Here is a 13,721-nt window from a genome sequence, read left to right on the forward strand (position 1 = left end):
CGCCCGGTACCACCGCAGTATTGGCCCCCCTTATTGCGTTCCACCAGCTCTTAAACGCCCTCCGGACTCAATTCTACTGCCGGCACTTATCCCCGCTATACCACGGTCACAGAAGTCTATTTACCAACCACTCGCTTAAACTGCAAAGCAGGGCTATAATGCTCCAAATTAGCCCAGTAAACGCGCTACTTGTTGCCGCCTGCGTCCAACCAAAACCCAACGAGACCAAACGATATTTTAGCGGACTATCGCGGGACTGAAATAGTCCGCCAAGATGGCCGCCCCCACAACCTAGCTTCAACATAAAAGTCCCCCCATACTCTACTGAACTCTATATACCAACCCGCAGCTATGGCTGCCTCCCGGAATGGCTTTCAAAATAAAAGTTCTACCTGTAGCCCTACCGGCTACATGATCATGCACAGTGTTAGGATTTGTGACGTATTCATGTTGTCCTGGTGAACTTGACAGCGTCTGTTGCTTGGTAAGTCGTCCTCAAGGTCTTGTCCTCGTCTCCAATCGGCTGCGCAGATTTTCTTGGGATGCACGTTTCTTGAAGAGTCGACAAGGCATCTAGAAGTCCATGCAGTGTTCTGAGTGGATGGGGACACCGTCTCTGCTGTGTGGTTCTATAGAATACACAAAAGGAACATACGCAGTGAACTGTTCATCAGCAAAATTTGAAGATTTTCATTCAGTGATTGTCATGCAGCTCCCCACTATCTCCCTCAGAAAAGGCTGTTATGGTGATACACAGTGATGTGGAGTCTTCACCTCAAGGGTAACCCCCATGATAATAGAAATCATAGTTCTTCCTTGAGGCTCTGTACATCACCCACCTCCTCTTTTACTGGTCCTTAAACTCATTTTTGAGGAGTAGGCACAACCTTACAATGAGAAACGTGAATCCATAATTTCTTTCCTTCACATTTCACTGCTGAGTTAGTAATCAAAAGAACCTGATATGGGCCATGCCATCTGGGTTCTAGAGATTGTCTGTCATGTTTCCTCACCGTGACCCATTGACCTGGAATTATTTTATGGCCACCTTCAGCTGGTTTGCTCCAAGCGCTATTGACCTGACTCTGAGCTGCCTGTACTGCTTGTGTTAATGTTTGGCAATAATTAAGAAGTGCATCTGACAGTAAATGCACATCTGCTTTGCGGAGATCAATCACCCCTGGAACCAGCATTGGTCTACCTGTCACAACTTCATAAGGACTAAGCCCAACCGTTTTGCTGCTAGTTGCCCTTGTACTGCAAAGTACCGCTGGCAAGGCTGCAGTCCATTTGACACCCTGACTATGGAGTTTAGTCAGTCGTTACTTGATGAAACGGTTTACACACTCTACCTGTCCTGAAGCTTGTGGTCTGGACAGTGAAGTTTCCAGTTCACCTTCAGAAGTTTACAGACAGCCTGCACTACCTGTCCAGTGAAGTGAGTGCCTTGATCTGACTCAAGTTGCTCAGGAAGTCCCCACCTAGGAATAAAATCCTGCATTAACATTTTAGCAGTGTGTGCAGCAGTGCCCTTGGAAGTTGGATAACATTCAATCCAGCGAGAAAATGTATCCACTATGACCAAAACATCTTGTTTTCCCTCGCATTTAGGCAGTGTGATGTAATCTACCTGTAAATGGCGAAATGGACCTGGAGGCACTACTGTCTTAATAGCTGGACTGCGCATCTGAGGAAGAACATTGACTTGGTTACAAGCAACACAATTTTGAACAACTGCTTTAGCCTGTGCCCTGAACTTAGGATTCCACCAGGAATGTGAAAACTGATTTACCATCTTTTCCACTCCAATGTGACCCAAAGAATGTATCTGTGTAGCTAAGTAAGGGAGTAGTGACTCAGGTGCAACTAATTTTCCCCCGTTGGTCCAGACACCATCTGGAGCAATTTTTGCACCTGAGTCCAGCCATGTCCAGAGTTCCCAGTTTGGGGAATCGGACTGTAGCTTGTGAATAGAAGAAATGTCATTAGTATTACACTCTGTATTAGTGAGGGATGCAATACTAGCTGGTGGTAAAAAACATGCCCTTTTAGCCGCTTCATCTGCAATTCTATTGCCTTGTGCTTCAAAAGAATTACCACCTGTGCGCGCTTTGACTTTCACGACGGCGAGATCTGTGGGTAACTTGACAGCTTCCAAAAGACCCTGTACTAAGTCAGCATTTTTAACTGGAGTGCCAGCAGCTGTGAAAAAACCTCTATGACTCCACAGATGTGCAAAGTCATGCACAACGCCGAAGGTATATCTTGAATCAGTAAAAATTGTGGCACATTTATCTGATGCAAGTTTACATGCTTCAGTTAGAGCCACCAACTCAGCCTGCTGGGCTGAGTAGGAAGGAGGAAGACTACCACTGGCCAACATTTGTAGACTGTCAGTCACCGCCCATCCGCCCAACCGCCAATCATAGAAAAACACTGCTCCCCAGATCTAGAGTACATGTCGGTAAGATTTCGGCCCTTTTCGATGCCTAGAGAGCTAACAATAGCAATCGTAACAGCTGTATATATACCGCCAGACGCTAATGTAAACAAAGCGCTCTCTCTCCTGCTGAACACCGTAAACGAGCAGCAGCGCGCTCACCCTGACGGTGTTCACGTGATTGCAGGAGACTTTAATAAGGCCAACTTGAAGACGGTACTACCGAAATTCTACGAGCATGTAAAGTGTTCAACTAGGGGGAGAACACTCTGGATCATGTTTACACGAATATTAAGCACGCGTACAGAGCCATACCCCTCCCCCACCTCGGACAGTCAGACCATCTTTCCCTTCTGCTCTCCCCAATCTACACCCCCCTACGGCGCAGAACTAGGCCCACCATAAAGACTGTTACAACCTGGCCTGACAATGCACTCTCAAAACTACAGGACTGCTTTGAACAGACAGACTGGGACTTGTTTGAACACCAGGAACTGGAAACATTCACAGGAACGGTGCTGGACTATATCAAGTTCTGCATCAGAAATGTGACTGTGGACAAAATCATCCGGGTTTACCCAAACCAGAAACCATGGATGACCAGCCAGGTCCGCTCTCTCCTCAGAGCCCGGGATGCCGCCTTCAGGTCAGGCGACAGAGCTATGTACATCGCCGCTCGAGCTGACCTGAAGAGAGGGATTAAAAAAGCCAAGGCGGACTACAAGAGGAAAATAGAGTCCCACATGTCCAGCAACAACTCACGGGAGGTGTGGCGGTGCATACAGAACATCACAAACTTCAGAGGCTGTGATGTGACAGCAGGAGTACTGAGTGCACCGTTGGCAGAGGAGCTGAACTGCTTCTTTGCTCGCTTTGATGCATCTCAGCAGCACTCTTCTGCTCCTGCCCGACCTCCACCCCCACCCGGCTTCCACACCACTCCACTCACTGTACAGGAGCGCGATGTCAGACGGGTGCTCCTGGCAGTGAACCCCAAAAAGGCTGCTGGTCCTGATGGAGTACCCGGCAAGGTGCTCAAAACGTGTGCCAACCAGCTCGCCCTCACCTTCACCAAGATCTTCAATCTCTCCCTGGCCCAAGCCATCATCCCGCCCTGCCTGAAGTCAGCCACAGTCATACCAGTGCCGAAAAAGTCTACCATCACCAACCTTAATGATTACCGCCCGGTGGCCCTCACACCGGTAATCATGAAGTGCTTCGAGAGATTGGTACTTCAGCACATCAAAGACTCTCTGCCCCCAGACCTCGACCCCCACCAGTTCGCATACCGTGCAAACAGGTCAACAGAGGACGCCATAGCAGCAGCTCTCCACTTTGCACTGAGCCACCTGGAGCAGCAGCACAGCTACGTCCGAATGCTCTTTGTGGACTACAGCTCTGCTTTCAACACAATCATCCCGGACATTCTTATCACCAAACTGGGCACCCTCGGACTCCCCCCCCTCACATGTGCCTGGATCAAGAACTTTCTCACCGACCGGCCCCAAACTGTGAGACTTGGCCCCCACCTCTCCTCCACTCGTATGCTTAGCACCGGCTCACCACAAGGCTGTGTGCTGAGCCCCCTCCTGTACTGCCTCTACACCCATGACTGCAGTCCGGCCTGTGACAGCAACCTCATCGTCAAGTTTGCTGACGATACCACAGTGGTCGGACTCATCTCAGAAGGAGATGAGACAGCCTACAGGAAGGAGGTCCTGAAGTTGGCAGCTTGGTGTTCAGAGAATAACCTGGCTCTGAACACCAAGAAAACAAAAGAGATCATCGTTGACTTCAGGAAGCACAGCACTGACCCAGACCCCCTGTCCATCAACGGCGAGTGTGTGGAGAGGGTCCGCACCTTCCGGTTCCTTGGAGTCCAAATCTCTACCAACATCACCTGGACAGACAACATCACAGCCGTCATCAAGAAGGCTCAGCAGCGACTACACTTCCTGAGAGTCCTCAGGAAGCACAACCTGGATTCCAACCTGCTGCTGACCTTCTACCGCTCTTCCATCGAGAGCCTGCTGACGTACTGCATCACAGTGTGGTACGGCAGCTGCACCATGGCAGACAGGGAGAGGCTTCAGAGGGTAGTAAAGACAGCACAGAAGATTATTGGCTGCCCTCTCCAATCCCTGATGGACATCTACACCTCCCGCTGCGTCAGCAGAGCGAAACGCATCACAATGGACAGCTCGCACCCCGGATCTGTACTGTTTGACCTGTTGCCCTCAGGAAGGCGGTACAGATGCATCAGATCAAGGACAAACAGACTTAAGTACAGTTTTTTCCCAAAAGCAATAACACTTCTCAACTCACAGATGCACTGATAGTCTATCCCCAGACTTCCATCACCACCTACATACCAGTCTATTCCCAGACTCCATTACCAGCTACTGTGCAATACTCTGCATACGGAAATGTGCAATCATACTGTACATGTATGTACATTATACAGGAATATGTGCAATACTTAGCAATGTGCAATATTTATTGTACATACAATACAGCTGTAAATATCTCCATATTTATATCTTGTAAAAAACATAGTTTTTATTTTGTTTCTATATTTATTTCATATACATATATATACAAACGCATAGAACTGTGCACAACCCCTCCCCATTCTATTCCGTGTCATTTGTTTACATTGTGTGTTTGCACTGAGATGGAGTTGCTCTTAATCTCATTGTACTGTGTATAGTGACAATAAAGGCATTCTATTCTATTCTATTCTATTCTATCCAGATCTACGCTGACCATCAGTGTAAGTTGAGGAACCATCAGTAAAAAGAATCAAATCTGGATTATCAAGAGGGACATCTTTAACAACAGGATGAGAACTGGATAATTCAATGCAATCATGATCACCCCTCCCTCATCTTTGGATACCTTCTAGAATTGTCTGCCTGTTTCTTATGACAATCCCTTGCAAAATGACCAGTTCTATGACAATAGTGGCACTCATTTTTCTGGTTAGTGACCCTGTGACTGGGACTTGAGTTGAAGCCTTTGTCTGTTAGCACATGTACAGACGCTGAAACATGGCTTGGCTCCAGATCAAGATCCAATCTGTCCAGTTCACTTTTAAGCTCACCCCATTTAACCTTACGCCAGTTTGGAACAGCTGTCACTAGAGCCTGTCTAAGGTCTGGTCGCAGTGAGTCGACCAGTTGTCCAAAGTGTGGACCCTCAGTGGTGCAATCAATACTATCGTTGTTGTAAGTATCAATGCCACAATAACGAAGAAAAACTCTTTCAAACCGGTCACAATATTCTGCAGCTGATTCTCCTTTACTCTGTTTACAATTACTTATCTGCCCCCAATCAGTGGTCTTACGACATTTGTGGCTAATCCACTCTTTGAAAACTTCCCACCCTTTATTAATGTCTTGGCCATTATCACCCAAACCATCTAACACTTTATTGGCAAGCTTCCTGCTATCAGTAATGTTAAGAACTTGGCTTGCTATTGCCACAGCGTCATTAGGATGCAATGAATAAAGGTTTTTCTTTTTCTCAATAAGGTCAGTGAAGCCATTACCCTTGGATTTTTAAATTCCTTGGACAGTCTATCCAATGTGGCGACATCCAAAGGAATGTGGCCAATCTGTACCCTTGTTTCCTTGACTTCACCACCCCTATTGAGGACCTCAGCAGATCTGATTGTTACAGGTTTCATTTGAAATACTTTACTCTGAGTAGATTCAGAATCTTCATCAGAGAGTGAGCAGAATGCGCCCATGTCCGGGTACAGCCCATGCAACATTGGAGGATTTTCATCCTCTGTGTAGCATGGCTGACCTGGTTGACCGTGGCGCTTAAGTTTGCAGTTAGCATGTAAGTGTTCAACCTCAGTCTTGTGCTTTTTTGTGCTTTTTACTTTCAGTAGTCAACTCTAGGATCTTCCCCTCAGCCTCTGCTAGCTTACCCTCCATATGCCTAAGTTTATACCCCCAGTATTGTTCTAGCACAAAAATACATTCCTTCACAGAATCATGCTTAATCCCATAGCCCAAAGCTGTTTTGCATTCTGTAGGAGACCACACTCTATCAGTAGGAAAACCTTTGGAAGAAAAGTACTCTGAACTTTGGAAATCATGGTGAGGTGACTAGTGACAAGACAATCAAATAAACAAACAAACAAACAAGTAAACTTCCCTTGAAACAAAGGGTATAACAGCCACAAAAAACACTAGGTTTCTTTATCAGTGACAAAGGGATAAAGGTGCGGAAGAGGAGGGTGATAAAGAAGAGGGGGTTAAGTAGGGGGATGATGATTACCCTATCAAAAGGACAGAGGTGCCGACTCCCTGCAAGGATGGTGAACATCAACACTCCTTGATGGTTGCCACCCTGGAGGGTTATTGTGTGACCTTATGGTCAGCAATCAAAGGGCCAAACCAACAATGCAGGGAGTTGACCACCTCAGATCAGCAGATAGGACGAACAATGGAGGGAGCTGACCATCCTCAGGTCAGAAGATAGAAGCTTAATTTCTCTCACCCTGAAAGCACTGCTTAATTTCCTGATCGGTTGGTGTTGCAATTAGGCCATTTCTTCTTACTGCTTCTACAATTAGATCCAGAAATACCGTTGGATTGTTTAAGGTCAGTTTCGTGAAAATGTTGTCACTGGTACACCAGATTTCTAAGGTGCACTGGCGTGGCTCTCGGACAGGCCTGACATTCGTTTTCTTCCATCATTGCTGTAGGTGCTGTAGATGATCTGTAGGCAGTTTATTAAAAGGTTTCCTAAATTAATGGAGTTTGATGAACACCAACAGATTAACTGTGCATAGTGGGCGATATAGACGGACATCTCTCAGTAAACAATCGCCATCAAGGGTTCAGCTAAGACGTATATAAATAGTATAAATAAAAGTATAAATAGCATTTTATATATGAAAATGTATAAAGGAAATCTGGGGGAGCCTGTTTGAATGCAGCCTGTTTGAATGCAGCTGATAAAATCTTTTTTAGGCTAAGTTTGTCAGTACAGGAGTAAATATTGACCAATAAGCAGTTTTTATACCTCATTCCGTTCTGCACAGGTCTGCTCATGCTTAGGCTGAAACCAGTGAGACCAGTGGCTGTCATGCAGTGTTCAGCTGCCCCGTCAGGGTAACAGAGTCAATGAAACCCAAGGCTTTAATGTTATGTGGCTGCTGCCTCATGGACTGTCAGCTTTTGGGGCATGATGAGCCCGATGTATGATGTAGCATGATGTAATCTGTGTCATAGTCATAGTTTTAGTCTCGCAGTTCAACTTTCTCCTAATTTTCTCCTGGACAGCTGTGCCTCGGTTTCTGAACTTGTTGCCTTATTCAGTGTCTAAACTCCTTCTAAGCAAATGTTTGAAATATTTCCATGTATTTCTCCACTTAGATGTGGCTGTTTTGCTAAATATATGAATAGATAAATGGTTGTTTATGTTTTAAACAATTAATTGACCCATAATCCATCACTCTTTTTCATAAAACAATGCAGTATTCCATTTTAATGCGTAAAATTAAGCTGTTGTTAAAAAAATGTGTAACGTGTGAACAGAATCACAGACACTCGCAGGTAAAAGGGGAAGAGATTTAATACCTGAGGTAATCAGGAGAATCCCCAGAGGGAGAAAACATATATCCAAGTCCAAGTTCAATCCAAAGTCGTGACACAAAGCAGTCCAGGCAGGCAGAGGTACACAAGGGCAAAACAATACACCAACCCGGGTCAGGAATAGCGAGAAGGAGATACACCGGAGATACACCGGAGATACACCGGAGATACACCGGAGATACACCGGAGATACACCGGAGATACACCGGAGATACACCGGAGATACACCGGAGATACACCACTCAGTAATTACATGGGAACAATACCCTGCAAAGAGTCCAAGTAAAGTCCCAGCTTATAAAGAAAGAAACAGGAGTCCATCAGGTGCAAGACATTAGAATTCTGGCGACTGTGATCGCTGACAGGTGTGGGGGGGGAAAAGATCACATGATCCTCCCGAGCATTCTGGGAAGTGGAGTCTGACTTCCCTGTTGACTGCGTGACAAAATGTCTTGTTGAAAATCATTTTGTCTTTTCTTTAATTGTGTGGCTTTAAAAAGTTAAAAAGTAACCCTTTGATCTGGCTTTGGTTCATTTAGTCCTAGTAACCCCCCCCCCCATATGCGTGGGCTTTTGTTGGACCCTTAACCTGAAGGGCATCAGGCTAATTATCCTGTAGGGGGTTGTTAACAGATCTTCACATCCTAGTTGCACAGAAAGGAGCTCAAAGGCTGGCTGGGCTTAATCTCTGTAGCTAACTGCAGTTCCTCTATTTTCCATTGTAAAGCATTCCTTTGAGCTGAGTCTTCACTAAAAGCTTAATTATGGACCAGCACCTTGAGTTTTTCTTTTGTATAAAAACCTCATGGTATAACATTTACTTAATGTGGTGACATTAATGCGGTAAGCAATTTAACTCAACCCAAATGAATACTTTGCTTTAAAAAATTTTAAAGCTTAATTTAAATTTAAATAAACAAAAGGGATACTTTACACCAAGGAAACCCTCAAAAACACTTCAGATGAACTCCTGCCCTGTTCCATGTCTCACACACAGATTATGCTGTGGCTACACAGATAAGCAGTTAGAAAGAAGTGACGGTGTTGACAAAACTCTGATGGTGCAGACTCAGTGAGCACAGTCTGCCTGCAGAAACCGGTTCAACCTGCAGGGACGCACAGATAATATATCTGGGTCTGGGTTAGAGGAAGGCAAGGGAGGAGCCTGAGCTTAGGAGTGATCAAAGACCAGCTGAAGCCATGAGCAGTCATTGTGAGTGGAGAGAGAGGAGAGAACGATGGGCTTTCTGCTGCAAATTCTGCTGGCTCTGTTTGTCTCTCTGCTAGGAGGGCTTTATCTCCTGGGAGCCTTCCGTCGGTGGAGACCAGGGGAACCCCCACTGGATAAAGGCCCTCTGCCCTGGCTGGGACATGTGCTGGAGTTCAGGAGAGACACCGCAAAGTTCCTGGAGAGAATGAAGAAAAAACACGGTGACATTTTCACGGTGCAGCTGGGAGGGTTTTACATCACTTTCCTGACGGATCCACATTCCTTCGGTTCGGTGATCAAAGAGGCGCGTGCAAATCTAGACTTCACCGAGTTTGCGCGGCATCTGGTCAAGCAAGTATTTGGTTACGTTTGCGTAGATGATGACCACAAGTACATCCAGACCTCCAGCAACAAGCATCTGATGGGGGATGGGTTGGTTGTAATGACTCAGGCTATGATGAACAACCTCCAGAACCTCATGCTGCACAGCATTGGCTCCGGCGACAACGGCAAACCGTGGCAGGAGGCCGGGCTCTTCTACTACTGCTACAACATCGTCTTCCGCGCTGGTTACTTGGCGCTGTTTGGAAACGAGACTGCAAAAACTTCAGGAAATTTGGAGAAAGCCAAGGAAACGGACCGAAATCACTCAGATGAACTCTTCACCGAGTTCCGCAAGTATGACCAGCTCTTCCCCAAACTGGCATATGGTGTACTGGGGCCCTCGGAGAAGATGGAGGCTGAGCGGCTGAAGAGGCTCTTCTGGAACATGCTGTCGGTGCAGAACGTCAATTCCAAGGAGAACATCAGCGGTTGGGTGATGGAGTCGCAGCAGGTACGGGCAGAACAAGGCATGGATGAAATCATGCTGAACAGATACATGTTTCTTCTCCTGTGGGCGTCCCAGGGCAACACGGGTCCTGCCAGTTTCTGGCTGCTCCTGTTCCTAATGAAGCACCCCGACGCCATGAAAGCCATCAGAGGCGAGGTGGAGGAGGTTCTCCGTGAAACGGGGCAAGAGGTGAAGCATGGTGGACCACTGATCAACCTGACCAGAGACATGCTGCTCAAAACCCCCATTCTGGACAGCGCAGTGGAGGAGAGCCTTCGCATGACGGCTGCCCCCGTCCTCACCAGGGCCGTCCTGCAGGACATGACTCTAAAAATGGCCAATGGGCAGCAGTACAGCATCCGCAAGGGTGACCGAGTGGCCCTGTTTCCATACACCGCCGTGCAGATGGACCCAGAAGTGCATCCTGACCCACATTCCTTCAAGTACAACCGCTTCCTCTCGGCTGAGGGGGGCAAAAAGGCCGACTTCTACAAAGGGGGTAAGAAACTGAAGTACTACACCATGCCCTGGGGCGCCGGGTCCACCATGTGCCCTGGAAGGTTCTTCGCCACAAACGAGCTGAAACAGTTTGTGTTCCTCCTGCTCACGTATTTTGACTTTGAGCTGAAAAACCCAGATGAGAAGATTCCAGACATTGACACCAAGCGATGGGGATTTGGAACCATGCAACCGACGCGGGACATCCAGTTCAGATACAGGCTCAGGTTTTAGGTTCACTCCTTAAAAGAGGTGCCACAAAGGGCTCCTTGAGAGATGCCGCACCAGAACCACTTTGGGCTTCCTAAAGAAGCACGTTTGAAATAGAACAGTGCTTTCCATTTTTCAGGTGGACTGTCTGGGATGCCCTGAGGACTGGTTTTTGGGATCTATGAAATAGAGATTTCTAAGTATGAAGAACCTTTGAAAGGGTCAAAGCACCTTCATATATTACACATGTTCTATTCCATTTAAAATGTTTTGTTTGGAATTTTAATGGATGATCCTTAAAAGAAGCATTTTTATAAATGAGATGTGTGACCTCCACGTAATATAAAAGTTTCTTCCAGAACCTCACATCTCATATATAGAAATGTTCACATCCATTAAAAGGCACATTTGGGATCTAAAAGTGGCTCCTTGATGGCATTGTGTAAAGAACCTTTTTTGGTACCTTTGTTTTTAGGAGTGTCATACAACATCTTGCTTACGCAATGTTCTGCTCAGCAACTCGCCTAATGAACTCTTTATTTGATTATTTGATATTTGATTTTTAATTCCAGGAGAAATTGTTGCAAATGATAATAAATACTCACACTAAAGGATGAACTTATTGCATTTCCACTGTATGTATGTGTGTTTTCCTTTAATCAAAATCATGTAATGCTTCTTTTATATATATATATATATATATATATATATATATATACAAAACATGCTGCACATTTATTCTATTGATAAAAACTGTTTAAGTTTAGGACTTAAGACTTAACTACAACTGCTAGTAGCTTTGCAGCCTATCAATAAACACCTTGAATAACATGCATGTGGTGCAATCTTTTGTTTGTATGATCTCAATTGGGAATGAGCTACTGGGAATGTTCTAGACTGATATCAAAACTAAAACAAGAGCCAATGTAGCTGAAATAAGATCACGCTATGTTTTCCTATGATTGTGATATTCAATTCAGAACCATTAGCATACTGTGGTTTGCACACAGAGGAATTAGACCTCCGCATCTAACCCATCCGTGCAGTCAAACACCACATACACACTAGTGAACACACACACTAGGGGGTAGTGAGCACATTGAGCGGTGGGCGGCCCAATCACAGCTCCCGGGGAGCAGCTGGGGGTCAGATGTTTTGCTCAAAGGCACTTCAGTCACCTACTGTGGGCTCAGGGTATCGAACCGGCGACCCAAGGCTGGTTCCCTAACCTCCAGTCCACGACTGCCCCAGAGTGTTTGCCCATTTCTTGGTGGAAGAGAAAGAGCCTAGTGGTTATAAACATAATTAACGCGTTTCTAAAGTGCTGTGCATTAATTCCATTGATGGATTTCAGTTTAGGTTTAACCTTATCGTTGTTAAGGCACTGCAGAAAAACCAGCAGGTGGACTTTTTGGAGTACAAGTCACTGCATGACCTGCAGTAACTTAACAAACACTAACAGCAGCAGGTGGCTGTACTGTCGCACTGTAACCTGCGAGCATTCATTAACTCAATATGAGTGTAAACAATGTTAAACTATTTCACTTTTGAGGCCGAAACCTTGAAAAAGGATGCTTAAAGTAGCTGGATTTGGGTGCTGCACTATGAGGAACGCGTGTCTGGTTTGGGCTGATCAGTGTTTCTTTCACAGCGCGAGAGCCGCACCGGAAAGTCTTTATCCAACAGGAAACGCGGTCAGGAAGTCTTAGTCAACGCCCATGCTGTCCGTCCACATGTTGACGAGTTCGCTCTCAGTGGCTTTTAATTTACAGCTATCAGTTCTCAGTCAATCAGGGTTTATTATGTTACTACTTAAACTGCTTGAAGTGGTTTATCTTTACCCAGAATATTAATCTTTACTACAGGAACTGATCAGTTAAGTCTAGATGAAAGTGAAACGTACAGAAATGAGCTCTGAGCACCCAGGAGCCAGTGTCGGAGTGGGTAATGGGAAGAGTTGGAGGAATTCCCGGTGGGCCGGTAGCATTTTGGGACCATTACTGTGAGATAATGTGCAAAGTGTTTACATTTAGAGGTTAAATCAGTGGCTTCCACTTCTGATTCTGATTCCACTGCCCTGATTCACTCTCATACAGTGGACAGGAATGAAGTCACACTTGTAGCACCTTCATTCAGACACTAATCCAGGCGCTAGTGTGTAACTGCACTCTTTAAGGTGGAACAGAAGTTGGAATAAGAAGCTAAACATCAGCCTGGAGACAATATTGTATGGACATGAAGATGGACAGCAGCGCAAGAACTGCAGAAGCCCACCGAGGAGGCAAGAATGAAAAAGCTACGTAAGAACGATGAGGACATATCTGAGCAGTTGGGAAGAGACAAACATTGACTTTAACTGACTCAACTGGCACGAGCAGCAATGTAGTCATGCTGACTGTTGTAAGATAGAAGAATTGGCCACGTTTCTTTTTGCCACCTTGTTTCAGAGTAAATATGAATAAATAAGAGATGGAAATGAGCAAGACGAAAACATGACGACTTCAGAAAAGGTTGTTTTGCACAAAGGCAATCAATGCTGTGTGTGTGTGTGTGACAGGTTTACGTTGCATTGTGGGGACCTAAGCCTTTTCATACACTCACAATATGGGTACATTTCTTCCTGGTGGGGACCACAGGCTATAAAATCATTACATTTTAAGGTGAGGGTGAGGTCAAAGTACGGTAGCTCTGATAAAGGTTTGGGCAAGTCTCCTAGAAATGAGTGTAAGTTCACAGAAACAAGAAGTGTGTGTGTGTGTGTTTGTGTGTGTGTGTGTATGTGTGTGTGTTTATTTTGCCTGTATGGGCTGGTCTTCTTGAATTCCCACTTTGTAACCCAGTCCCACTCCAGCCCTGCATGGGGCTGAACATTAAACTCCACTGAAGCAGAAAGTATTCATGTTCAGCTTCCTGAAACCA

The 13,721-nt window shown here is 45.7% G+C and overlaps 1 protein-coding gene across 1 annotated transcript; it reads left to right on the forward strand.

Annotated features, from left to right (window-relative positions):
* Positions 1 to 9,241: 9,241 nt before the first annotated feature.
* On the forward strand, positions 9,242 to 11,435 carry LOC108416970 (5-beta-cholestane-3-alpha,7-alpha-diol 12-alpha-hydroxylase-like). Its single transcript, XM_017689774.2, has one exon. The coding sequence runs from the start codon at positions 9,291 to 9,293 to the stop codon at positions 10,824 to 10,826; it is 1,536 nt and encodes a 511-aa protein (XP_017545263.2). The 5' UTR covers positions 9,242 to 9,290; the 3' UTR covers positions 10,827 to 11,435.
* The last annotated feature ends 2,286 nt before the right edge of the window (positions 11,436 to 13,721 follow it).

Source organism: Pygocentrus nattereri, chromosome 2 (genome assembly GCF_015220715.1).
Source record: "Pygocentrus nattereri isolate fPygNat1 chromosome 2, fPygNat1.pri, whole genome shotgun sequence".
NCBI lineage: Eukaryota > Metazoa > Chordata > Actinopteri > Characiformes > Serrasalmidae > Pygocentrus > Pygocentrus nattereri.

Excerpts from the sequence above, each read along its gene's own strand:
- LOC108416970 (XM_017689774.2), top strand. The coding sequence starts at position 9,291 with ATGGGCTTTCTGCTGCAAATTCTGCTGGCTCTGTTTGTCTCTCTGCTA.